Source organism: Centropristis striata, chromosome 2 (genome assembly GCF_030273125.1).
Source record: "Centropristis striata isolate RG_2023a ecotype Rhode Island chromosome 2, C.striata_1.0, whole genome shotgun sequence".
Classification (NCBI taxonomy): Eukaryota; Metazoa; Chordata; class Actinopteri; order Perciformes; family Serranidae; genus Centropristis; species Centropristis striata.
In genome coordinates, this window is record NC_081518.1 from 2,750,724 (window position 1) to 2,778,588 (window position 27,865).

General features: G+C 36.8%; 1 protein-coding gene across 2 annotated transcripts; it reads right to left on the reverse strand.

The window, feature by feature from the left end:
- znf280d (zinc finger protein 280D) lies at window positions 1–27,536 on the reverse strand. Of its 2 annotated transcripts, none has more exons than XM_059359065.1 (18): window positions 27,391–27,536; window positions 16,441–16,583; window positions 14,699–14,907; window positions 14,280–14,379; window positions 13,148–13,399; window positions 12,143–12,217; window positions 11,902–12,008; window positions 11,329–11,516; window positions 7,674–7,831; window positions 7,484–7,584; window positions 6,677–6,823; window positions 6,146–6,280; window positions 4,803–5,020; window positions 3,043–3,183; window positions 2,890–2,958; window positions 1,719–1,834; window positions 1,611–1,632; window positions 1–594 (listed from the first exon to the last, which is right to left on the reverse strand). In XM_059359065.1, exons 2-18 carry the CDS (start codon window positions 16,574–16,576, stop codon window positions 243–245), a joined length of 2,526 nt encoding a protein of 841 aa, XP_059215048.1. In that variant the 5' UTR covers window positions 16,577–16,583; window positions 27,391–27,536; the 3' UTR covers window positions 1–242. The 2 variants fall into 2 exon arrangements, with proteins under 2 accessions (XP_059215048.1, XP_059215039.1); XM_059359056.1 differs by having other exon boundaries at window positions 13,148–13,372; window positions 27,391–27,520.
- Between the last annotated feature and the right edge of the window lie 329 nt (window positions 27,537–27,865).

A 27,865-nucleotide genomic window follows, 5' to 3' on the forward strand; every position in this document is an offset into this window, starting at 1 on the left:
ATAAGGAAGACCGAGCTGACGGCATCCTAATTATCTTTTAGGGATAATTTAAAAAAAATAAAAAATGCTCCAGCTTGGTTGTAATTCTTTAACCCAATCACAGACGTGTTGCAGGATGCACTGATGGTGCCTTTTGCAAAATAGATAATGAAAGGGGAGAATGCTGTTAGAAATAGGTGGAGAGCTTCTGATGAAGCAGTTATTATCTAAATACATAACTCAGAGTTGAGTTCATTTGTTCTTTATTCAGGTTTGGCTGGTTCTTGCTCCTTCTCCTGCTGAGGCAGCGTCTCTCTGCTCTCTGACTCCTCCGCCGGCTCCTCACTCACATCTAGAACCCCGTCTGGTGGACAGGACGACGATAAAGTGGGCGGCGGCTCCACGAGTCCTTCAGAGAAACCGTCCCTTGTTCCTGTGGGAGCCTGTTCCTGACCAGCTGCTGCTAACAACGCTTCTGGTTCTGGTTCTGGTTGTGGCTGGTCCACAGCAGCCAGAGGAACACTTTCTACTGGTTTCAGGTCCATTTCCTTTGGTCTTTGAGGCGTCGATGTCAACACGTACAAGACTTTTGCTGGCTGTCCCAGAATTAGAGCCCTGCAGGATAAAACACATCCTTCAGGTTTACAGGAAGAATTTACTGCCCTACAGAGTCTAAATGTAGTAACTAGACATAGGGTAAAACTGAGAAAAACTGCTTTAAAGGTTTTTTTATGCATTTTAACTGGCCAGACAAATTGGTTTTATGTAGGTCAGTGATATGACACTTATTTCTACATGTATTGATGATGTCATTTTTTATGCTCAAAAATCATGACGATTTATTTGACCTTTGACCCCAAAAACTTGCTGTAAAAGGTTCTAATAGTAATGATAAACAGAGTGCAGTAACATATATATTACATATATCATATTACATTTAGTTTTCAGTTAATAAACATTTTCAAATTGATTTTGTTATCTCTATTCAAAGATGTGCATATATTAGACTTAATATTATAAAGTAATGTTATATTATAATGTTATATATTAGGTAATTAAAATGAGTCCTGTCTTCACAAAATTAAAATACTGATTACATAAATGCATCAATACAAATAATGTTATAATATATCTGGAATATATAAAACAAGGGGTTCATTCTGCATAACGAGTACTTTTACTTTTGATACTTCAAGTACATTTTGATGCTGATACTTTTGTACTTTTACTTTAGTAAGTTTTGAATGCAGAACTTTTACTGTAGTGGAGTCATTTCACAGTGTGGTATTAGTACTTTTACTGCAGTAAAGGATCTGAATACTTCCTCCACTGCTGCCTGTAATGTCATAAACACTTCAATGTAAGTGTAAGATTTCTGTTTGCTAGATGTAATATATTTCATATTAATTATTGTTTGGTCACATCATTGTGATTACAGCTCAGAAGATCAATACTACAGTATATTCTGAATGATAATACACATACTGGGTGTGTAGTGCACATTATGTCATTTCAGCATTTCTTCATCTACTTTATAGCAAAAAAAACATGCAATTCAATCTAGTTGGAGTTAATAAATATAATTTGTGTTGAGACAGATGAGATGTGATGAGGGAAGTAGTTTTACTCACACTCGGTCTTTGGCTTTGGTATCTGTTGGGTTAGAAAACAAGAGACAACCTGTTCAAGAAACATGTAACAGCAACAAGGAGCCATGAGTGAGAAGAAACAGAACGAACCTTTCTCCTGGATGACTTTGCATACGTGATTTGGTCGATCAGTGAGATGTTTGGTCATCAGGTCTCCTCCTGCTGCGTCCACCAGCAGGTCACAGTTCAGACACACCAGAGTGAATCTGGAGGAACAAAACAATCAGCAGATTTCAAACGGAAACACTTTGTATCTCATGTTGACTGCAGAATAAACTAGAGATGTTCTGATACAGTTTTTTCCTTCCCGATACTGATTCTGATACTTGTGCTGTGGGTATCGGCCGATACAGAGTACTGATCCGATACCAGTATGTTATAAAAAACATATCATCCTACAGCTGCATGACTGTGATATGATTATCATTGTGGTAAGGCCTGGCTCAGGTTAAACCCTTTGTAAAACATGAATAAATACAGTAGATTCAAGCCATTTATTTTTTACATCTATTTTTAAATTAGTGCAACAGCAACTTAAATAAATAAATCTGGGGGTCCAGGGGCATACTCCCCTGGAGAACATTTTTGCCTTAAATGCCTAATTAATCATCGCATATTTTAGAAAATTATTGTAAAGGAGGATAAGGGTTCTTCTATGTTTTATTTAAGGCATCCTATTTTGACAATCTTCTTGTAAATTCTGTGGTGGTCATGTGCTCTTATTTTGAAAAGCTACATGTGTTTGATTTTATTTTGAGGGCGGGTCTAACACGTTCTTACCGTAAAGCCTTATGTCGTGTTCAATTTACACTGAAAGTCGGAACTTGAAAGTTGGAACTTGTAGCTCAGAACAACGTTGGAAAATTCTGACATTCGTGTAGACCTTGAACGCACCATTAGCCGCAGGACTCTCTATGTGCTGCAATGTAAATAATCGAACTAACGGAACATTAATCCTCGGTTTTACCGACGATGTTTGTGTGTGTCTGTTGTCTGTGTTACGTCATCAATTCCTCCTCGTCCCTCTAAAACATCTGCAGGTTGCAGCACAGCGCCACTGTTTTAAGAGAAGAAGAAGAACGCTCAACGGAGCGAACCAGTTAATAGATTACTACGGTAATTTAATTAATGACGTGGTATCAGATCGGTGCCTGGACTCCAGTACTCAACGATACCCATGCAGCATTTTCGGCAGTATCGGAGCAACTTCTGATACCGGTATCGGAACAACTCTAGAATAAACTTTAAGAAGCGTACTTACTTTAACGCAGTTGAAGTTTTCTTGTGATCCATTTTCAAAAATCTGTTTTTGGTTATGGTGCTATGAAATCTAACAAAAGAAGACAAAGAAATCTGTGTCAGGTAAACACACCAAAGTGGCACAAATACTAATTAAATGGAAAGTGTTGCTCACCTTATCATGTGATTCCCGATGGAGACTTTGCAACTTGTCCGATATTTGCAGGCGCCGCAGTTGGAAACCATCGGGAAGTGAGAGAAGAAGTCGTCGACCTCTGAGTTACACTCGATGCAGGTGAAGTTTCCTCCTTCGGCACTGAGAGAGAACAAAAACACAGAGATACTCAGTTTGTTTTCATAGGAGAAGTCAGATTTAAGACACTGAAAAGGACAAATGATTAGAATTTTTGAAAACAATCTGAGTTTGTCTGTTACAGCACAACAAAGGACTTTATGTAAATTGCTGCTGAGAGTCTGAACTCTTCCATTACACCATGATATTATCTTACGTCTCATCTGCTTAAAAGCTGTTATCATCGGACCAAAACCAGCATTTTGTTTTTGATTACTGAGCCCAATTAGCCAAATATCACACTCATTTGTTTTTAAAAGGAAGAAATCCCAATCTATCTGCGATACACATTATTTTTAGCCAGCCTAATGAGGACTGTCTGGAAAATTAATTGAAAATGCAATTAGCTACTTTGTGTATGGCTCGGCGTTAATAACGTCTATTAATCTGCTGTCACAAACAGCCAGGAGGGGGGGGGCTGTGGTAGCGGTCGGGGCGGGAGGGGGACCTGGATGATTCAGGGGACACAGAGACGGACCTGCTGGGGATCCTGGATTATTTAGTTCATGTGGTGGTTCAGGACACATGCATGTTCATGAGCCAAATTCACTCATACAATTATAAAAGCATGAATAGAAAGCTACAGAGGTCTGCTAAACTCATTTATTTTATATACAGGTGCAGCTCAATACATTAGAATATGATAGAAGAGTTTATTTATGTCAGTAATTCCATTCAAAAAGGTGAAATAACACATTATATAGATCCATTGCACACAGAATGAAACATTTCATGTCTTCATTTATTGAATTTCTTCTAATTATGTTTGATATGTAAATAATGGCCTCTGAAAACTATGTCCATCTATATGACTCAATACTTGGTTGTGACTGTTTGACTTGAACTACTGGAAATGGACTTTTCATCATATTCTAATTTATTGAGATGCACAAGTAAGTAAGTAAGTAAGTAAGTAAGTAAGTAAATAAGTAATTAAGTAAGTAATTAAGTAAGTAAGTAAGTAAGTAAGTGAGTAAGTCAGTCAGTAAGTAAATAAGTAATTAAGTAAGTAAGTAATTAAGTAAATAAGTTAGTAAGTAAGTAAGTAAGTTAGTAAGTAAGTAATTAAGTTAGTTAGTAAGTAAGTTAGTAAGTAAGTAAGTTATTAAGTAAGTTAGTAAGTAAGTAAGTAAGTAAGTTAGTAAGTAAGTAAGTTAGTAAGTAAGTTAGTAAGTAAGTAAGTTAGTAAGTAAGTAAGTTAGTAAGTAAGTTAGTAAGTAAGTTAGTAAGTAAGTAAGTAAGTTATTAAGTAAGTAAGTTAGTAAGTAAGTAAGTTAGTAAGTAAGTAAGTAAGTAAGTAAGTTATTAAGTAAGTTAGTAAGTAAGTAAGTAAGTTAGTAAGTAATTAAGTAAGTAAGTTAGTTAGTAAGTTAGTAAGTAAGTTAGTAAGTAAGTAAGAATGGACTTTTCCATCATATTCCCTTTTATTGAGATGCATCTATATACATCCCCAGACTTTTTAAATTTTCAAACTTGTAGCACTCAGCACCAACTGACGCCGAGTCTCTTCAGGTTCTATTTGAAATCAGTTTCAGAACTTTGAATAAAGGGATTTAACCCTTTGTTGACTACTGATCACCAACCTGAGATCCTTCAGCGCCAGGTTGTGTTTGGCTGCTCGGCCGTTCTGCTTCTTGTTCTGATTGGTCTTTCCTGCTCCAGAGCTGTTGGACCTGGACTTGGATACCGGGGAGTTGGATTGCTGGTTGAAGCTCAGTGTTCCTTGACCGACAATAAATTGCCGATCAGGGGGGCTGGGCAACGCGGGCGTCTTTCCTGAGAGGGAGGCTCGGATGGTCACCTGGAAACACAGACACAAGGTGCATTGCAATTCATTAAACTTGTATTTTATAGCATCATTCAGCATAGTTTTACCTAGTTTTGCTATACATACATAAATACATATTGACTGTTCTCAATGAACAGTTAAAAAGGTCTAAAGCAGGGGTCTCAAACTCAAATTACATGGAGGCCGCTGGAGGCAGTATCAAAATGACCAAAAAAAGACACAAAATTGCAAAAAAAGACACAAAATGACGGAAAAACAATAAATTACTTTAAAAAGACACAAAATGACCAAAAAAAGACACAAAGTGACCAAAAAAGACACAAAATGACACAAAAGACACATAATGACCAAAAAATACACAGAATTACAGAAAAAAACGAAATTACTTAAAAAAGAAACAAAATGTCACAAAAAGACACAAAACTACAAAAAAGACACTAAATTACTCTAAAAAGACACAAAAGGACAAAAAAGACACAATTACTGAAAAACCATTAAATTACTTTAAAAACACACAAAAAAAACACAAAAAAGACAAAATTATTTTTTAAAAAGACCCAAAATGACCCAAAAAGACCCAAAATGACAAAAAAAAGACCCAAAATTATTTTTTTTAAAAGACAATTATTTAAAAAAGACAAAAAATTACCAAAAAAAGGCATACATACATAAACACATATTGACCGTTCTCAATGAACAGTTAAAAAGGTCTAAACCAGGGGTCTCAAACTCAAAAAAATACCTGGGGAACGCTGGAGGCAGTATCAAAATGACCAAAAAAAGACACAAAATGACTAAAAAACACTAAATGACTTTAAAAAGACACACAATTATCAAAAAAGATATGAAATTATTTTTAAAAAAGACATAAAATGACCCAAAAAAAGACACGAAATAATCTAAAAAAAAAGACAATTATTTCAAAAAGAAACAAAATTACCATAAAAAGTAATTAAAGGGACCTTCCACACACAACACGGTAAAGTGCCATTCATATAAAACTCACATTAAACTTTCATATCAAGGTGGGGGCCACAAAATATCGCCACGAGGGCCACAATTGGCCCGCGGGCCACGAGTTTGAGCCCCCTGGTCTAAACTAAATGTTGTATTGATGTTGCTGAGTCAGAATCAGACCTTTGTTCCTGGAGGGAGACCTTCCAGAGCTTTAGGTTTCCTGAAAGTCTTGTGGACGTGAGTCTTGTGCTCCACTTTCTCCTTGTAGGTGAGAAAATTCAGTCTGCATTTCCCACAGCGATGGATCCCTTTTTTCTGAAACAGAAAAAAAACATTGTAGTGCAGAAACACAAAAACATGATTAATAAGTGGCGCGACCGGAGGCTAATGGCTGAAATGTTTCATTTGGAATCACTGAAAGAATATAACGAGTATGAAAGAAACTACTTTCATTGCTATTAATAGGGCAGCAATTAATTTAGTTTGGTTCCAACTCTAACCGCATTTATTGCTCCTTCAGGGCAGCTGAAGAGAAACAGGTTTTATTGTCAGCCTGTTATGTATTACAGCAAGGTGCAAGGCAGACAAGCAAATCAATCCAAGCTTGGATTAGGAGCTAACGGAACAAACTAAAAAGTGTGTTCAAACTCTAGCAAACATACTTTTAGAGTGAGGAAACAGCTGAAAACAACATGTGGCTCAGAATGGTACCTGGTGTTTCATGTAGTGCTGCATGTACATGTGGCTACTTCTCAGGACTTTGAGACAGAAGGGACACAGCAGGTCTTTAGTGTTTTCATGGACACTTCGGAAATGTGTCTCCACGTCTGAGAAGAAAGACGAGCGGTAGTTGCAGACCTGCAGGATCAGAGAAACACAATTTTAATCATCAGCAAATATTTATTATTTTATCATTAAACCAAAACACAGCTCAGCAAAGTTGTTAAAGAAAAAAAGTTAAAGAAAACTAACGAAATAACGAAAACCAGGATAGGTAAGTTAACTGAAATAAAAACCAGTTTAAAAAAATATATATAAAAATAAAAAATAAAAAATAACTAACTGAAACTGTATTTTGTTGTTACAAAATAACTAAAATTATAGTGAAAATGTCCTTCGTTTTCGTCTTTGTCAACTTTTTTTTTGGTTGATATGAAATCTATTTCATCTATCTGGTTTTATGACTTAATAAACTTATTGGGGCTGAGATGGATCAGACAAAGGAAATAAAGGAAACATTTATTGTGACCTTATTGAATCTGGCACCCAACAAATACCCCATTACAAAAAACTAAAACTAATAAAAACTAAACTAAAACTAAGCATTTTCCCAAAAATAAAAACTAAATAAAACAAGCAAACTCACTCTAAAAACTCATTAAAACTAACTGAATTTGAAAACAAAAATTGACTAAATTAAAACTAAAACTAATGAAAAATCCAAAACTATTATAACCTTGGTCTGAACACCGCGTTATACTGGTTATACTGGTTATACTGGTTATACTGGTTACAGACCTGGCAGACGTAGGGCATCTCTCCAGGCTTGTGGTTGTCCTTCATGTGTTCCAGGAGAACTTGCTCTGATTCAAACGCCAGCTCACAAATCTTACAATTGGCTGAAAAAGAAAGAAAATGACGTCACAAATGACCACAGAGTGTTGATGATGTCACGTCAGACTGAGCCCAATAACCAACGGTGTCATACTTGAGGACTCGATGGGACTGTGGGCGCTCTCGATGTGACACTGCAGCTGGAACGGGGTCATGTACTGCCGGTAACAATGCTGACAGGTGGTGTGGCTTTCCCAACTCTCACTGTTCTGCTTCTCCAGCTCCAGGTGGTGCTTCATGTGGTTCATGAACCTGCAAGAGAGCAGGAATGTCTTTTTCTGCTGCTGGAGGACCAAACAATAACTAAAGACACAGTTTCAGGATATTCAGGAGGTTTTTACCAGGTCATGAAAAAGGGGGGGGGGGGGGGGGGATTGAGTTTCCACATGCAATACATTTTGATTAATTTGCATTTTGACAACCTCTCCTGTCCTCTCCTCTCTGCTCTGTGTAAACAGCCTCTCCTGTCCTCTCCTCTCAGCTCTGTGTAAACAGCCTCTCCTGTCCTCTCCTCTCAGCTCTGTGTAAACAGCCTCTCCTGTCCTCTCCTCTCTGCTCTGTGTAAACAGCCTCTCCTGTCCTCTCCTCTCAGCTCTGTGTAAACAGCATCTCCTGTCCTCTCCTCTCAGCTCTGTGTAAACAGCCTCTCCTGTCCTCTCCTCTCAGCTCTGTGTAAACAGCCTCTCCTGTCCTCTCCCCTCAGCTCTGTGTAAATAGCCTCTCCTGTCCTCTCCTCTCAGCTCTGTGTAAACAGCCTCTCCTGTCCACCAGTACACTCCGGTCCTGAATGACCCACAGGCCTTCTCTCTAAAATAAACCGCCCAGGTGATTAAAAAAAAAAAAAAAACTAGGGCTGCAACTAACGATTATTTTCATTATCGATTAATCTGTCGATTATTTAAACGATCAATCGATTAGTTGTTTGGTTAATAAAAAGTTGAAAAATATCAATCAGTGTTTCCCAAACCACAAGATGACGTCCTCAAATCTCTTGTTTTGTCCACAAACCAAAGAGATATTCAGTTTATTGTCATAAAGGAACAAAGAAACCAGAAATATTCACATTGAAGAAGCTGAAATCAGAGAATTTGGACTTATTGTCTTTAAAAAAAAACTGCTCAAACCAATTATTAGATTATCAAAATAGTTGACGATTAATTTAATAAATGATTATTTTTGCAGCTCTAAAATAAACAAAGCAGTTAACCTCAGTGTTTCTTTGGCGCAGAAAGGCTATTCACAGGGAACCATATAAAGATTTAAATTACATATTATTATTACTATTATTCCAAATGTTTTGAATAATTTAAATAAACAAAGCAACTTTGTGTTTTGGACCCGACAAAACAATCAATATAAAGATGTCACACTGAGCTCTCTTAAAAAAAATAAATTAAAAAAAATCTAATGGGCATTTTGTCAACATTTATTTGACATTTTATAGACTAAAATATTGCCTAATTAACTTAGAAAATTACTGTAGCGATAAAGGAGCAATAAAAACATAATAGAAATAGAAGGAATAGAAACACTGCAGTTCTAAAATCAGAAAAATCTCTTAATTCACCAGAACAAAACATACAACATATTCATCACAACAATAACTGTGGGCTCATAATCTCCACATGCAGGAGATTTGCAGTAATTTGAGGCATATTTCCATTTTTAAAAGGAGAAAATGGACGCATTAAAACAAAACCAAAGTCAAGTAGTGGGGGAGGAATGAATATTCATGGCCTGTGAGCCTGCAGTGGTTGTGGTCGGGGTCCCAAAGGTTTTTAAAGATAAATGAAGTATTCTCTCTTTCTAAGCATGTGTAATGGCTGCTATAATATCAGCAATTACACAAAGATTTCTATTGTGCCTAATGATGTAGAGCTCGGCGGCTGCAGCCAGCTCGTCCTCGGCCGCCCCGACCACGCACGGCCCATTTTTCAGCCGACACTTTCTTGCTGCCTCAGCTCCCCTAATAGAAATGTTTCTGTGGGCGACCTTTGACCCCGACTGTGAGGGTGCGGCTGCAGTACAAATGTGTTTCCCCATTAAAAGCAGCTTACAGAAGCTTTTTTTGCAATGCTCCGAAGCAAAGTTATTTAATCAAAGGAGCAGTTCTTACTAGCCGTCATTTTTCATCTTTAGGCCCACGAGGGAAAACGGTGCGATACCGTCATCCATCTGAGAGGAAACTGCAGAGAGAAAGACGTCCACGCCGTCTCTACCGTCAGACAGAAAGCTTTTCACTAAGGCCTTTAAGTCCCAGGCTGCATGTCGTTTTTGTGCTGCACCATGGGCTTCCTGCCAAGGTTATTATCGTTAACTAAAAACTAACGAAATAACGAAAACTAGAATTGAAAAAACATTTTCCTTAACCCTTAATAGGACACTCACTGAAATACTTCAGGTCAATTTATTGTTCAATTTAGGGGGACCAAATTATGGAATACCTTTTCCCATCTGGCAAAGGACTCCATCTCCCTAAAATGTTTCAAAAGATGTCTAAAAGCTCATTTAACTGCTGTTTTAAAAATTCTAATTCACACACAAATACACTTTTTTAACATGTTCATTTTTGTTTTTAATTGTTTTTGTTATTGTCATTATAACTGTTTTTTCTATTGTCAGTTTATTACTTTCTAATAACTATGAAATTTTAGGTGGAGGCTTTAAATAAACCCATCTGGGGTTTCTTCCTCTCTCTGCACTTCACTTTATTTGTTATCTTTGTCATTTTATGTAATTCTAACTGTGCAAATAAAAGTAAACCTTAACCTAAACCTACTTGCAAATTCCAAATTTCAACCCTAGAGAATATTGGAGGATATTACATACTGCCAGAATGTGTAAAAAAAAATAATATTTTGAGAAAAAAGTTGACGAGATTAAAGTGGCAAATCTACGAGAAAAATGTGCAGATTTAAAGTGGTGAATCTGCAAGGAAAAAGTTGCTTTATTACCCAATTTTTTTCCCGTAAATCTGCAACTTTTTTTGCGCATATTTGCCACTTTAAATCTCTTAAATCTGCGATTTTTTTTCTCGTAGATTTGCCACTTTAATCTAGTAAATTTGCAACTTTTTTCTCGAAATATTAACCCCCAACTAACCCTAACCCCCCGGTTTGTACTTTAATTTAAATTCTAAATTTTGCTGATTAGCTGGAAGAAATCCATGTGGTTCTACGACCAAACAGAGAGACATGGGGACCCTATTTTGATATTCACCGAAGTTACCAAATATAGTTATTCGCCCGATAAACGGTTAGCTGAAATAAAAATAAAAACTAGAGTTTTAAAAAAACAATAACTAACTGAAACTGTATTGTGTGCTTACAAAACAAACTAAAACTAACTAAAAATTATAGTGAAAATGTCCTTTGTTTTCGTCTTTGTCAACATTTTTCATACATAATCCAGTATTTCTATTTCTCTGCTGCTGAGTGTGTGTATTCCTGCTTTGTTGGCTTTTGGGAGAAGCACAAGTGAAATTATCGTAATGACACCATGTTGGCTGTAAAGAGAAACTTCTCAGCTTTCAGAAAACATTGGAAATATGAAAATTAGCGTAAACCGTTCTGTTATTATGGTAATCTGAAGTGCGCTCGTCTTCAGTTTGCCCATGATATTACAAATCACATTTTTTTGCAGTGGCACTTAAAACTAAAACTATCACTAAAACAAATAAAAACTAAACTAATACGAAGCATTTTCACTCATTCATTACAAGCTGTTAGAAGTCCTATAAATGCTCCTACCTGATGTTGTTCTTGAGGACTTTTAAGCAGCTCTGGCACTTGAAGGTGGTGTTGGGTTTGTGTGACTCTCTCATTTTCCCGTCTCCCTCGAAGCAGCCGTAGTAAAACTCAGAGACGAGCATGATGCGTTTGTTGTTGGCCGTGTTCTGGACCGGTGGAGGGATGCTCTCCATACCAGCACAGCAGATCTGAAATAAAGATGGTTTACAAGCTTATTCCAACTTTATGTTGATCTGATTCATTTGCTGACTCTGTCTACATTGTATATAATGTTCACTAGTTTTTATTTATCCTTGTCTTAGTTGTTAATACTTTTTATATTTCTACTTGTTTATACTGTTAATTGTAATTGCTTTATATTTTTACTTGTTCATTTGCTAATACCTCTTGTATTTCTGTTGCAAATGCATAAAAAAGGACAATCTTAAGGCGACTGTTAGTGTTTGACTCTGGGAATGTGGAAAAAACAGTAAAATTCCTCTAAAACTACAGGATTGATTTTTACAAAATCACACTCATTTAGGCTTTGATCTCCATTGGACATGAACATGATTCCACAGGATTTTTACTCACCATTATATGAAACTTCAGGGCCTCCGTTGTGACGAATTCTTCTCGACACTTTGGGCACTTCTTCTTTAAGACCCCATTCTCCACTGGGAGTACAACTTTCGTCAACCCTACAGAAAACCAGTCAGATGTTAAAACTTACAAATATACAAACACAAATGAACTAAGTTTGGGTTTAAGGTTTGCTTACAGTAATTACATTAGAAACCTGCATCACTATAATACTGTAGTAATAGAAACTTACCTGAATCTAGCTTGACTCTTTTTGCTGCGCTCTCTATTGGCTGTGGTGGTAACCCTCGTTTCACCGAACTTTGATCTGTGGGAAAGACAAGAAAATACTTTTTTTTGCACGTATGGTGACATGAAGTTAAATCAGGGATGGGCAACTGGAGGCCCGGGGGCCGCATATGGCCCTCAGCCTCACTTGAAGTGGCCCTCAGTACAACTACATGCATTTGAGCATGAAATCTTAAAAGTGCAGTGTAAAAATGCACAAATTCTTGCAATTAATGTTGTTAATGTTCTTGCACTGAAAAAAAAAAGAAATCACAGTAAGTGGTTATTTTTTATGTGCTTCAAACCTTTTGTATTCCTAATTATACTGTTATACACTGCAAATTATTTGGTTCTTAAGATAAAACAAACTTTAGATTTATCTTTATCTTTGTATGTCTTTTTTGTGATTTTATGTCTTTTTTGTGCCTTTTTGTGTCTCTTTACATCTTCTTTTGGTCACAAATTGACCAAAAAAGACAAAAAATGTACAAAAAGGTTTAAAATTAAAGCTGCAATGAACTGGCCCGAACAGAGTGCACTGACAATTATTTGTTTCTTACCAAGATAAAAAAAACTTTAGATTTAGAAGTGTTCGGTAATTTATCTTGTTTTAAGAGTTAATTTCTTATTTTAAGTGTTCAACATGCTTATTTCTAGATTTAATAATCTTAATTTAAGAAATCTTGTCAAGGTAAATTATCTGTCCATGCAGCAAGATCATTTCCCTCAGATTTACTGTTTTTATCTGTTTTTTAGAAACACCTTTTTTTGCAGTGTACATGCATTTGAGCATGAAATATGTTAAGCTACTGCACTGTAAACATATTTAAAATTGCATTTTCATCATATCTGGTTAAGTGCACGCTCCTATTTGTGGCCCTGTGGTAGTATCCATGAAACATTGTGGCCCCCTGCAGCATTTAAGTTGCCCATCCCTGAGTTAAATGATCAAACTGGAAAAGAAAATGACCTCCGTTATTGATGTTGGCCTTTACAGGCAGAGAAAAGGTCTGGAGGGTTTGTGTGTTGGGCCTGTTGAGCTGCAGCTGGCGGGACTGAGCTGAATACACGGCGGGACTCTGTACGTTAGTCAGCGTCACCACGTTGTTGCTGATCTGCTGAACCTGAGGCCGGTGGACCACGCCAGGGATGACGGCACCTGAAGCAATCTGCTGAAAAAGCTGCTGCTGACCAGCTGGAAGACAGAACAGACCAGGTAAACCTGGATTTATGAGATTAAAACGACCATTTGATTCAGTTCAGACTCATTCAGTTGTTACAGGTACAAGAACTCATTCCTGCTCACTGCAATAGAAATGTGCAATAAGTCTCCTCACTGAATTGTTTCAAACTGCTCCCTATTATAGACAACATACCGTATTTCCTCAATTTAAAGCCGGGCCCCTATTAATGACCGGCCTCATTTAGTAACCGGGTGTAAAAACTATTTTTAGTAAATAAAAGCCGGCCTCTTTTATAAGAGATTTGCACTTTACACTACATTTTATGATTTATTTATATTTTGTTGAACATTTTTTTGTTTATTTATACAGACTAAAAAAAAATCATATTTTCTATATATTTTTCAGTATTTTGTAATATTGTCAAGAATATCGTTAACGCAAAAATACCCTGAAATATCGTGATAATCTTTTAGTGCACGAAGTTGCATTTTACTTAAAAATGTACAAAATTGGGGGGGAATTCATGCCCCCAGATGGTTATTTTTTTATTATTTGCTAAAACTCAAGAGTCAAGAGTATTATTTTTAGTTGTATCTATTTATACAGACTAAAAAAATCATATTTTCTATATATTTTTTTCAGTCTTTTGTAATATCTTCAAGAATATCATTATTGCAAAAATACCCTAAAAAATTTATGATAATCTATAAGGGCCATATCGGCCACCCCTAATTTCATGTCATATGTTAATTATAATAATCTTTTTATATATTCCTGTGTCTTATGCTGCTGTAACAGCAACATTTCCCCTTGGGGATTAATTAAATATGCTGATGTCTAAGTTTTTCTGTTACATAACTAAATCCCTGCTGAAAAAGGAAAGATTTACCCCTCAGTGTGTATTATATTCAGGTTTACCTGGTACGATTGTAAATGAAGTCCCAGGAGGATACTGGCTCCCCAGAGAGGCAATGAACTCACTGCTGTTGGCTAATTGTGGAGAAGTGACAATGAAGCCCTGGGAAAAAAAAAAAAGAGAAAGAAATCCAGACTGAACAGGTGTTTGTTGTTATCGCACATTATTCACCTAAAATCTTTTTTTTTGTAACATATGACATTTATTGATCATTTAACTCAAAAAGGATGTAACAAAGGATGGCTATTGGCTTTATAGTAATAACACTGTGTGTAAATTATGTAACTTAATAGAAATAAATGACACTTTATTTTGAAGGGGTCACACAAGCCTGTCATTAACATGACATGACAAGTATGAGCATTAATGGGTTTTTTGGGGGGTTTTTTCACCAAAAATCATTTTATAACAGCACCAATACCTGGTTATTGACGATGACAGGCTGTGGTGTCACCGTGGTCAGAGCGGGTGCAGCGGCGTTCACGGCGTTTCCCGCCACGCTCAGCGGCAGCATTATTGGCGAGGCGCCAATGGCGGGTTGAGGAGCAGGACGCTTTATTTCTGGTTTAGGGACGCTCTCCTCCCTCTGAGGAGGGGCCGGCTTCGCTTTACCTTCCTTCTGGTTGTTCGCTGTCAGAACCAAAAAGAACCAAAATAAACACTTTAACTGGATGTTTTGTCTTTATATGAGAGTTTACAAACTCTTAACAGAGACTATGTGCAGTGGCGGTTCTAGAACAATTTTAGGGGCCAGTGTTTAATCAGAGGGGCACATTAGTATGACAAAATGGCAAAGATGATATTTAAGCATTCAAAATCTTTGAATGTCTTGAAAAAGACACAAAATGACCAAAAAAGACACACAATGATAAGACAGAATAACCAAAAAAAACCCCCACAGAAGACATAAAAATGACAAAAAAGACACAAAATTACAAAAAAAGACACAAAATAACTAAAAAAGACACAACAACAGACACAAAATTACCAAAAATAGACACAAAAAAGACCCCTGTGTAGAACCGCCACTGACTATGTGCAACAAAATTAGATGCACACACAACCTTCATCTGTCTTCTGTATCTGCTGCGTCCTGTTCTTTATCATATAAGTGTAATAATATTATAGTGCAATATATTTATATTCATATTATCTAAAATACTACCTCTGCATGCTACCACTCATGCTCATTCGCCTCCTTTACATACATGCTATTTATTCTATATTCAGTATTTTTTGCGATTCAATTATTTATTCTTGTTGTGATATTTTATACCTTTTATACCTCTAAACCTTATTGTCCATGAGTGTTTTTGTGTTGTTCTCAATTTGTTTTATGCTCTATGGGAGTTGCACTCTAATTTCGTTGTGCTATGTACAATGACAATAAAGGCTATTCTATTCTATAACATGCTGCAATCTAAAAAGATGAAATATTTGTTTTAGAAACACCCATGAAAATATTACTTTGATTATAAGCAATCAAACAAAGCTAATATTAAATAGCAGATGGTGATTCTGAACTACATATATGTAGGCCTGTCACGATATTTACTACATCGACTTATCGTGGATATAAAAAAATGGACATGATAGTTTTTTTTCTGGACTCAATATATTGTTTACATGCATGACTTTTTGTGCTTAAAGTAAAGCTGCAAATGATTGACAGGAAGTAGGAAAAATATATTTCAGCCATTCTAGCTGTTTATATGTTATTCTAATAAAAAAATAATATAACACATAATGATTATCACATTGCAATGTTTTGTTAACAGCCTGAAAGTCTATTTTATTTGTTTTGGTTGTTGTTTATTTATTTATGTTTTATTTATCTAGAATATTTTAATATTTATTTTCCGCATTTCAATTCCAATGTTTAATATTCTCGAGATTTAAAAATTCATTATTGTGGAAAAGGATGAACTTATTATGCTCCAATATGGTTATAAAACTAAAACAATATCGATACAACAATACTATCGTTTATCGTGATAGTTTCTGGGAAAATATAAATATAAAAATATATGTTATCGTGACAGGCCTAAACATATGTGATATTATAATGAAACAGTTATTTTTCATTGTGGAGCATGAACACAAATCAAATGCATTGCCTAGAAACGTTACATGATTATAATTAAAATGTGCAATATGACATACAAAGCACTCCAACGAAGATAGGTTCATCATCATCATCATCGTCGTCATCTTCGTCGTCTATCAGGTTGACTTCAGGAACTTGTTTCTGCCACGGCTCCAGCTCCTCCTCCACACACTCCATGAAAAGTTCAGACATATTGGACCTACAACAAAACAAGCAATTTATTTTTTAATCAAAAAAATAATATCAGTTCCACCAAAAACTCAATAAAGTTGTAGTAATGCTTTTTTATGCCAATTACTTTATACATTTATGAGCAGGAAATGTGTTATTTTCCAACTGTAAAGTCACAATTTGAGATGATATATATATATTTATATATATATATATAGGGCAGATGCATGTTTATGTAAAGGTTTTATATATATATACTGTATGTGTGTATATGTATAGGGTTATATATACTGTATGTGTGTATATGTATAGGGTTATATATACTGCATGTGTGTATATGTATAGGGTTATATATACTGCATGTGTGTATATGTATAGGGTTATATATACTGTATGTGTGTATATGTATAGGGTTATATATACACTGTATGTGTGTATATGTATAGGGTTATATATACACTGTATGTGTGTATATGTATAGGGTTATATGTACTGTATGTGTGTATATGTATAGGGTTGTATCAACATGGTCTCACAGGAATCCGTGAAATATTCACAGATTTGCTTAACTCAAAATCTGTGGTGGGCCCATGGAATCACTCAAATTTCCGTGAAAGTCACACGGATTTCGCTCCAATGGGTTTGCGTCCAAGTCACGTGACTTTCAAGATTGTCAAGATGTCAGAACAGAAAAAATGGCGGACAGTTCTCTCATTTTTAGTGAAAAAGTAAATATTTTGACTTCGTTTCTGCATAAAAATGGATTTTGATTACATTTCTAGCAACAAATATATCTTTTATTTTCTAAATATTCACTCAGTGAATGTACATAATCAATACATTTCATTTCCTGCCGCGGCCAGGAAAGCGAGGCATAGCAACCGTTGCTAGGTAAACAAACAAAGCCCCGTGTCAGAAGCATGTCCCCAGAGAATGTCAACTTAAAAAGAATAGCTTACTGATAGCTCTTTCGTCTCAATACCAATTATGAAGTTGTTATAAATGTAATAGCCTACTGCAGAAATGTTTATATTGCTTAAGGTGGAAATAAAGTTCTTTGGCAAAGAGATGCATTCTGGGAGAGTTATGCTGATTATTCTTAAATTTTTGAGCAAGGATATAAAATATTAAGACTGTGCTTTTTCATTGCTATTGATATTTTGGCGCAATTTTGTGCAACGCGTCACTGTGTGACGATACCAGAAACCATTGCCTGGTCGCGATTCCGAGGTAAGCACAACGGTCTAAAAAGCAAGAGAAACGCATAAGCATTTACATGTCTAAAATTGAGTTTTGGCAAAAAAATCATGTCCTCGAATTTGTTGATTTCGAACTCCACTGTAAGAGCTGTATTTGAAAGAGACGAATTATGATGAAAAAATGTTTCTAATTGTGTCACCGACCAAGCTATATAGCATGAAAGTAATGCAATTACAATTCCAAGCAGTTTCAAGCACTTTATTCAGAATCCAATAACTTGAAAACCTTGAATGTACAAATACAATTAAAGCGTTTCCAAGGATTTCCAGCACTCAGGGACCCAGTTGTCCTTAATAGCTTAGAGGTCCATGTCTGTGAGTGACTCTGAAAGTAGAAGAAAGAGAAGGTGTATGAGTATATCTTTATGTACACAAAGCATGACATCATCACCACCATTACTGACACTTCTGAATGAAGAGTATAGTTAATACTCGTACTGTGTAACATTATGTTTCCTACTGCAGCAGTCTGCTCTGTACACATGTGGCAGATTTTTTCTTAAGTCTGCTGTGTTGCCAATGACGTAACGCTAATAAACTCTGAACAGGCTGGTGTTAGTTTAAATAGTTCAGGTATGATGTTCATCCAACTAGTTCCTTTATAAATTAAACCATAGACTAAAATTAATCAAAGCAGCTACCTCGCTAGCTGCTTAACACACAAGTCAATGAAGCGGAGTTAGCTACCGTTAGCACGGCCGCGTCTCAATTAGCGATCGCTGCAGCCTGGTTTTAAATAGGTGACAATTCAAGAAGTTGGCTAGCATGATATGTTGTTTGGCGTACGTATGGCCTTAAAACCGACTTAAAACTTACACTTTTGACGTGAAAGTGGTGCTCCCTGCTCCTTTTGTCAGGTAGTCCGCCATGTTTCGGCACGACGAGATTTGGAAATCCAGATCCGCCCACATGGACGTCACGGTGATCCACTCTGCCAATGTTTTGAAATATTCAGATAAAGTCAGCAGGATCACCTTGATCCATGACTGAGAAAATGAGGATTTCGTTATCCGGATTATCCTGGTCCTGATTACAAGTTTTGAAATACCGGCCCTGGTGCCTCGGTCATAACATAATGTTGATGTGAAGTAGTTTTAGGCTGCATGAACTGCGTATTGTGTTTTATTTTGAAAGGGGGCGGAAGTGTATTATGTCGATTCTGAGTCGGACTTCCTGTCTGGTGCGATCTAAACTAAATTAAAGTATAGACTATAATAACTAAATGTGGTACATTTACATGTCCTAAGCAATGGACATGTTATTTAATGTACACCGTCACTTTTAAATAAATAAATAAACAAACAGTATGTGATTGTGTCGAGTTATATGTATGGCTGCTGGAACAAGGTAATTTCCCTTTGTGGATAATTGTGAGTATCTGGTGTAAAAGATAACCAACTCACCACATTTTGGAAGGCAACTCCATCTCCCCCTGTGCCAGGCAAACAAAGACACAGGAAATGAGTGTCTTGCTTAAAAAGATAACATTGCACTCAACTTAACACTCAAATTTTAACACTTTACATCAGTGACTCAGCATTTTGTAGACATGCAACACTTTTTATGATGTTCAGTTAATATCTCCCCATGGTGCACTCACTTTACATTCCCTATACGAGCTGTAAAACATCCTGGTCAGTTTACACAGCCTCATAAACTGGAACATACAGTAACTGCAGGCAAACATTCTGGGGTTGGTAGCATCTCCAACAGTAATAAAACATGCCGTGGATATTTTTCAGAGAATACTTTAAATTATTATATAGGGGAAGTTATCTCTGGTGTGTCCTGTGTCTTGTTCAGTGGGGCAAAAGTGTCTGCTAGGGATTTTGAACATAAACACAAAGATAAACAAACGCAATATCTGGTGCGATCACTGATACTGATCACTGATTTAAATTATTCCGCAGTGCCATTATAAATTAAAAAAAAGTGATCAAAAAGTATTGTTACATCATCCATTGTTTTATTTGCAGTTTTGTGTATGGAAATAACCTTTGTCTCTTTTTTAGTACTCTTACTCTGTACTGGTGCTTGTAAATAGGGCTGTTGTCCTTTACTTCTTGTTCTTCACTTCCTTTTTTAGAAACTGTTTGACATAAGCAAATAGTAGTATGTTAATCAAAATGTTAACATACATACAGAAAACAAATAACAAGCATATCATATAATTCATCATACATTGTATAGATTAGGCCTCTATCTTACATTCTCCGCAATTGAATTTCTTCCCTAACGCAATTACCATTGCTAGTCTACACTAAATGCAACAGCGGAGTTGTTGTTGCTATTTTGACTGTTTTTGTGGAAAAAAATTTTTTCCATGGGTGCTGCATTAACAAACACTGTAGTAACGCAGGCTATGCTACACTATTGATTTCCCCCAATAAAATATCTATCTATCTAATAAATTAGATTGAGCAAAGCATACCCCAGGATTTCAAAACAAACTCTCTTTTAGGGTAAATGCTAACGTTTTTGGGAAAGGACAACTGTCAGTGGTAAGAAGTTGTACTTTTAAAACAACGCATCTACAAGACAACGGGCCATGACGCAGCTTTACAGGTCGCAAATAGCCTACTCTCTTCATATTGGTGAAATACCCTTCGATAATGTAGACAATAACAGACTCATTTGAAGTTTGAAATTCATATGGCCATGCTGTCTCAGCGGAGACTGAACCCACGGTCAAAATATCAACTTATCAAGTCCAAAGCACATGGCTCTTAAAGGTGATGGCACTCTCATTGGTATATTGCATGTTGCAAAACACACCTAGCCACTTCAAACAAGCCCGTTTTAGATTTGCGTCGGGCTCAAGCCCACCAGTATAATAGCAACAACGCCATAGATCCGGCCACAAAGCTATTTGCATGTTGCGCTCTTATACTTGCGTTTAACGCCATTAAAATAGAGCCCTACATGTATTTGTTGTAACTTGTAATTTCATAAAGAGAGAGGGGTGTGTTTGAAATAAATAATGTTAATTTCAGAAAGCAGACAGACAGAACTATGGTCCTACCGTTGCCACTTTTGGGGTTACCTGTCTCAGGTAAAAACTCAGGACCATCATTGGTGGGGCCATGGCTGTCTGAAAGGACAGTCTCTGCAAAAGTTGTACACAGAGAATATAAAATATGAAAGCAGGTCAAATATAGATGTGTGGTGGCTGGCTGCTCAAGCATATTCTACTAAGAATGTGAAATATAGCACAACAGCAATAACTAGACTAAGCACACAGAAGTATGGTCCTACCGTTGCCACTTCTGTGGTTACCTGTCTCAGGTAAAAACTCAGCACCATTGTTGGTGGGGCTATGGCTGGCTGAAAGGACAGTCTCTGCAAAAGGTGTACACAAATGTTAATTTCAGAGAGAAGACATGTATAACAAATTGTATCGTAAACTTAGTGGAGATAATGTGAAAGATGGCATAATATCAGCTTTGGGGTCATTAGGTATAACCTTTTTGCTTTTCCCCGTTCCCGGTGGTGGTGGCAGGGCTTGTTTGGAGAGTCTCTGCAAAAGGTGTACACAGAGAATATATACAATATGCAGCTATGCACGATATGAAAGATAACTAAAAAGGTATGCTAAACACACCTAAATGTAAGATGGCCTCCTCTCCTTGACCCGGCAAATTGTTTGAATCTGTCTGCTCTTTGTTTCCTGAAAGAATACAAGCAACACAAACAATACACAAAGTACAATAAGGTCAAATGTGAAATGTAGGAGTGATGTAAAGTAATCCTACATCTCTCATAGTACTTTTCTGCACATTTTGTTATTTGATGTCATCTAATTTTCACAGTGTCCCACATTTTTTCAGAACTGGGGTTGTATAGAGACGTTATAATGTACAGAAAACGTGTAAACACCTTTAACCATTAAAGTGAAAATTTCCTTCATGTTACTGAGGCATTTACTCCTCCCCTCAGTTAACCTCAGGCCCTGAGGGAGAATCATTTGTGGGTTTTTCTTCGGATATTCAAGAAGGAGGATGGGTCTCCAGCCCACAGCATTTAGCTTCTCAATCTGAAAAAAATAAACCCTGTTACTTTACAAAAAATGATAAATTGTGCCAGTGATATATGTTTACATTTATGGATTTAGCAGACGCTTTTATCCAAAGCAACATACATATAAATTACAACACGCTACGGGCTAGCAGACGTTACGGGAATGCACTAGTATATACAGCAATTATGGTAGTTTGAGAGTGTATGTGGGAAAGGTGTGAATATATGTGGGTGGGTTTGGTGTGCTTGTCTATTGTCTATTGTCTATGCATGTGTGCATGATTCATGTATGAACGTGTCACTACAGGAGCATTGTTGGGCAATACTCATTTTGACACCAAATTCTTAAAGGTTGATCCTGGCGGATATTGCGTATGTTTTTGCTTTCGTTTATGTTCAAATTTCTTAGCAGACGTTTTTGTTCGATATAGGGATGACGGCGATCGATCGGCAACTGATCGGATCGGCCCGATATGATAAAAAAAAACGATCGATCGAAAAATCTGATCAAAGGTTAAAATCACTGATCCGATCGCATTATACGTACATGTGCTTTACAAGTGTTTGTTATGGTGTGATATACATTCTGGATCCAAAGGTGGCGGTTGTGCGCCGGAACGCTGCCGCTTTAAAACGAAGAAGAAGAGTAGTGTTGTGGTCACGCAGCCTGCATGCACCGTCCGACACACACCCACAACATGTCTGCCATATTGAACTTTATCAAAGTGAGTGAGTCCCATATCACACAAGCTAGCTGCAATCAATGCAAGCGTTTAGAGCCTCGAGGGGGAAACAACCCAACCTGTCTCAACACGACAAATTTAATTAGGCACTTGAAGTCATTTCACACAAAAGAACACAATGATTTCCTGAAACAGACAAGCGAAAAGAAGAAAAAAAAACGCCGCGGGCACGGGCACAGTGCCACTGCTGCTATGAAGGAATATTAAAGTTACCTCTATGCAACAAATAAAGGTCAATCTAGGTAATCTAGTAGTATCTTGTAAATAAATGATTACAAGGTTAACATTAATGAAAGACTATAGGCCTGTGCATGAGTGGATGAATTGATGGGGGGAAAATAAAAATATATAAAATATTATATTAATATCGTCCCATGTGATCGATCGGTTCTGATCGCTAATCGGATCGGTGATCGGTCCCAAAAAACCTGATCGGACCATCTCTAGTCCGATATATAACTAATTTTATATTTTTTTCTGAGGACCAAACAAGACACACAAGAGATAACTCAACCTTACATTCAGTATTCATTTTTATATAAAATGATTCAACAGAAGCCTGATAAGAAATAAATGCCTGCCTTGAATAAAGGCCTGCGGTTTGCACAACCTAAGTAGCCTCAATAAAAGACCCGCCACAATTTGAGGATTTGCGGCATGATGAATTTTACGAGCTAGATTTGTGCGGAGTGAATGTAGCAGAAATGACTTACCAGAATAAAAGCATCATCCATTAGATGGGAGGTCAGCTGGTTCCTTTTGGTGTTGGCCACCCAGGTTTCTTTCTTTTCATTAAAGTTTTCAATTTTTTTTTTCCTCCTAAGCAGCTGTGGCTGTGGTGCCCTGCATATTGGGCATCGTTTGAACCCATTATAAATGGATGCATGACATGCAGGGCATTCTTTTTTTAACCCTCCCATGATAGGCTGTAAAAAATCAACAAGAAAAGCATAAATAGAATTGCTATTGTTTAAAAATACAAATTCCTTAGTTGTGTACAGAGATTGAACCATTAAACAACATGTTCAGTCTTTCAACTCAGCTGTAATAAACAAGATTTCATATATTTCAAGACTGATATCTGGGACCAACTCAGGGTATCTAGTAGAACACTATGCGATTTGCTGTTCCTACATTAAACATGGATTGATGATTAGGTGTTCCCCCAATGCTGATATTCAACAGAATCCGATGCTCTTCAGGTTAACAATAATAAAGAAACAATTTAGTGTCTTTCAAATTTGTTAAAATAAAAATCTTGGAATACTTACTATTTGAGATAATGAAAGAAAGGGCGAGTGTGAGAGAGAGGGAGAGAGACAGACAGACAGACAGAGAGAGAGAAGCAGTAAGAGAGAGAGAGAGAGAGAAAGAAAGAAGTAGTAAGGAAGAGAGAGAGAGAAGCAGTTAGAGAGAAAGAGAGAGAAGTAGTAAGGGAGAGAGAGATATATAGAGAGAATGGCTTTTAAAAGTACCTTTGTTTTGAGAGTGCTTTTAAGAAAGGTTTGCTATCTCATAAATGATCTGTAACAAAGACAAAAACCAAAATTAGAATGATATTTTGAATGAATACTCTACATTCATTAGCAAAAATGATAGATATGATGTGATTACTAGTTACATGTTCTACAAGAACAGAATCTCCTCGACTCTAATCGCCTGACCATCAAATTGCTCAATAACCATTCATGTTATATTCTACACAAGAATGATTGAAGCACATGAATCTAATTTTCTTGTGAACTGACTAATTGCTTGTTCTGTCCTAGGCCTACATCAGACTACAACTATTGCGTAGCAGTCAATGTTGAACTTGTGTCTTGTAAATCATCTATTAGTGAAAACTGTGAACCCCCCCAAAAAGCCCCTGCTGATCTGCACCATCTATCTATCATAATATATTAAGCAACAAGTGTCTGTGGCTCGCTGGGTACTTGTATAAATTTAGCCTTGCCAGACTTATAAAAGCTTAACTTCAAGTAGTAGCATGAACTATACAGGATGGAATCATTTGGCTTAGCTAGCTGCTACTGTGACATCCAAAATGTCTGGTTGCCCAATTGGCAAGCACTTCAGAAAGTTAATGTTGAGACCTGAACACAACATTTTACTGGAGCAGAAATGAGGTGGAAGCGTGTTACACATATATGCAAATTGTGCCACATAGCTGGCGATGCCAAAAGTACACGTCCAAATCAATGTCAACAAACCAACAGCAGAGTTCCGAGCTAATTAGCTAATCTAGCTAGCTAGCTAGCAGAGGCTCTGGCTAACTATGTTGCATTTTATTTAGATGCAACAAACAGAACAGCTCTTACAGCTCTTACAGTGGAGTTTGAAATCAACAAATACCAAGACATGATTTTTTTGGCCAAAACTCAATTTTAGACATGTAAATGCTTATGCATTTCTCTTGCTTATTAGACCGTTGTACTTACCTCGGAATCGCAATCAGGCAATGGTTTCTGGGATCGTCGCACACAGTGACGCGATGCACAAAATTGCGCCAAAATATCAATGAAAAAGTACAGTCTTAATATTTTATATCCTTGCTCAAAAATTTAAGAATAATCAGCATAACTCTCCGAGTGAAGGAAACTCGGGTATATGTAGCCATTACATTTAAACACATCACTTCCCAGAATGCATCTCTTTGCCAAAGAACTTTATTTCCACCTTAAGCAATATAAACATTTCTGCAGGAGGCTATTACATTTATAACAACTTCATAATCAGTATTGAGACGAAAGAACTATCAGTAAGCTATTCTTTTTAAGTTGACATTCTCTGGGGACATGCTTCTGACACGGAGCTTTATTTGTTTACCTAGCAACGGTTGCTATGCCTTGCTTTCCTGCCCGCGGCGGGAAATGAAATGCACAGAGGATCAGGGAGATTTCAAAATAAAACCGGACAAACAGCCGATCGTAACTCGTCATTTTGCCAACATTAGTTTCTCCCGCTGCAACGGGATAATGTGTTGATCAGCAAATCAACGTCAGACGCAACGCATGAAGTGGGAGATGGTTGGATTCGTCAGACGGAGCAAAATCGCAAGGGAGTCCTATGTGGGGCCACAGCTATGCTAGGCGATAGCAGCGTCCATAGAAACCAAAACGTTTCAGTTTAACGTTTTTCTAGCGAGCAAGCGAGTGATTATGTAGATTCACCGAGTGAATATTTAGAAAATAAAACATGAATTTGTCGCTAGAAATGTAATCAAAATCCATTTTTATGCAGAAACAAAGTCAAAATATAGATTTTTTTTTCACTAAAAATGAGAGAATTGGTCACCATGTTTTCTGCTCTTACGGCTGGAAGCTTGAAAGTCACGTGACTTGGACGCAAACCCATTGGAGCGAAATCCGTGTGAGTGTCACGGAAATTTGAGTGATTCCGTGGCTATTCCACAGATTTTGAGTTAAGCGAATCCGTGAATATTTCATGGATTCCTGTGAGACCATGTTGGTTGTATAAACTGTATGTGTGTATATGTATGGTGTTATATGTACTGTATGTTTTTATATGTATAGGGTTATATATACTGTATGTGTGTAAATGTATAGGGTTATATATACTGTGTGTAAAAATGTCTATTTGTTTAAATGTACATCTGTATAACACACTACACTGTCCTACAAAGTCTAACTGCATTAACTATGCAAAAGGTAAAACTGAGAAAAACTGCTTTAAAGTTTATTAATGCGTTTTAACTGGCCAGCTAAATGGGTTATATGTAGATAATTGATATGACTCGTAGTTCATCATGTATTGATGATGTCATTTTTATGCTCAAAAACCACAATGATTTATTTGACCTTTGACGCCAAAAACGAAGTTACTGCATTGCTATAAAATGTTCTAATAGTAATGCATAAACAGAGAGGAGTAAATACAATGTTGTTGTCTTCTTTCGGCTTTTATATTTTGTTTGCAGTGAATAAACATTTTCAAGTTGATTTTGTTATCAGTGTATTTAGAAGTGTTTAACAACTATATTCAAAGATTTGTGTATTTTATACTTATTATAAAGAAATGTTATATTTTAGTCTTAATACATTTTATCTCACTTATTTACTTCAGCACTATCTAGATAATAATTTCCCTATCAAATAAACTTATAATTTATATTATTTTTATGTTTAAATTAATATATTTATCCAAAGCAGACCGTGGTAAGTGCAATTACTGCTTGGTTTTGAGTTGGATTTTGTGGTTTTTATATAATTATTTGTCTGAAATACAGCAAAATTGAAATCTAAAACTTTGTCACAAGATAAAACAGACATGAAGGAGTTAATTTTCAGTTATAACTCAATTTTGACCAAAAATGTAGTTACTGCAGTTAGGCTTTGTAGGGCAGAATAGATGAGGTGCAATTATGTGTAACGTTTGAGACAGTTGTTCCGTTCACAATCAAACCATTAATAAATTAAAAATGTAATCAATTAGAATAAAAACCAGACTAGTCACCAGATAACCACAAGCTATCATAAACTGAATGTATTGTTAGCATTGTTAGCTCACATTTACCTGCGCTGTGTCTTATGTTATAAGAACTACCAGGTGGCTAATGCTAACTAGCTCACATTAATGGTTTCCAGTTCCTCCTGCTCTCCAATAGCTCTGGTGCTGCAACAGGGCTCAATAAATTAAATGCTTAAACTCATCCGCTATGTTTACTATTGTTACACCGCAGTGATTATCGATTATCGATCCCCCCAGCACCATAACATGAGCTGGGCTAGCTCGGTTAGCATGTCCCAGTGTCTGCAGGAGACAAAGACTCTCTCTGGGTCCAGTGTTTCAGCCTCACCTCTCTGGGTCTCCAGGCAGGGTCGGCGCCAGGTACCGGCTCCAGGTACCAGTTCGAGGACCGAGTCGGTAACCTGAGGAGGATATCGGGTCAGACAGAGCGGCTCTACTGATCACAGGACGGGGGGAACCAGGGGTAAGAGCTGCGCTAGCTGGTAGCCCTGGAGCGGCGGAAGTGCTCCGTCTGTCTGGTCCAATCAGCAACGGCTCCATACGTCACTTCCTGTCACTGTTTATTATCTATTTATTATATTAGTGGAGCGGCTAAGTGCTCATTTTTGGCAGAATCGTTCAGTTTATGATACAAGCTTGAAAATTGGCATGAACACTCTCCATGGGTCACTTAACAGGAAAATTGTCAGAGACATTAGAAATTTTAAGATGGCAGCCATTTTTCAAGATGGCCGACACCTTAGTGGAGCACTTAAGGGATATAATGGTTTATTTGGTGAGACAAGCATAAAAATTGGCATGAG

Bases quoted from the DNA above. Each gene is read 5' to 3' on its own strand.
- znf280d (XM_059359065.1), bottom strand. From the start codon at position 16,576: ATGTCTGAACTTTTCATGGAGTGTGTGGAGGAGGAGCTGGAGCCGTGG. The intron at 6,281-6,676 runs GTACCATTCTGA...TTTCTGTTTCAG, and splicing joins AGCACTACATGAAACACCAG to AAAAAAGGGATCCATCGCTG. The intron at 1,835-2,889 runs GTAAGTACGCTT...TTGTTCCTCCAG, and splicing joins AAAACTTCAACTGCGTTAAA to ATTCACTCTGGTGTGTCTGA.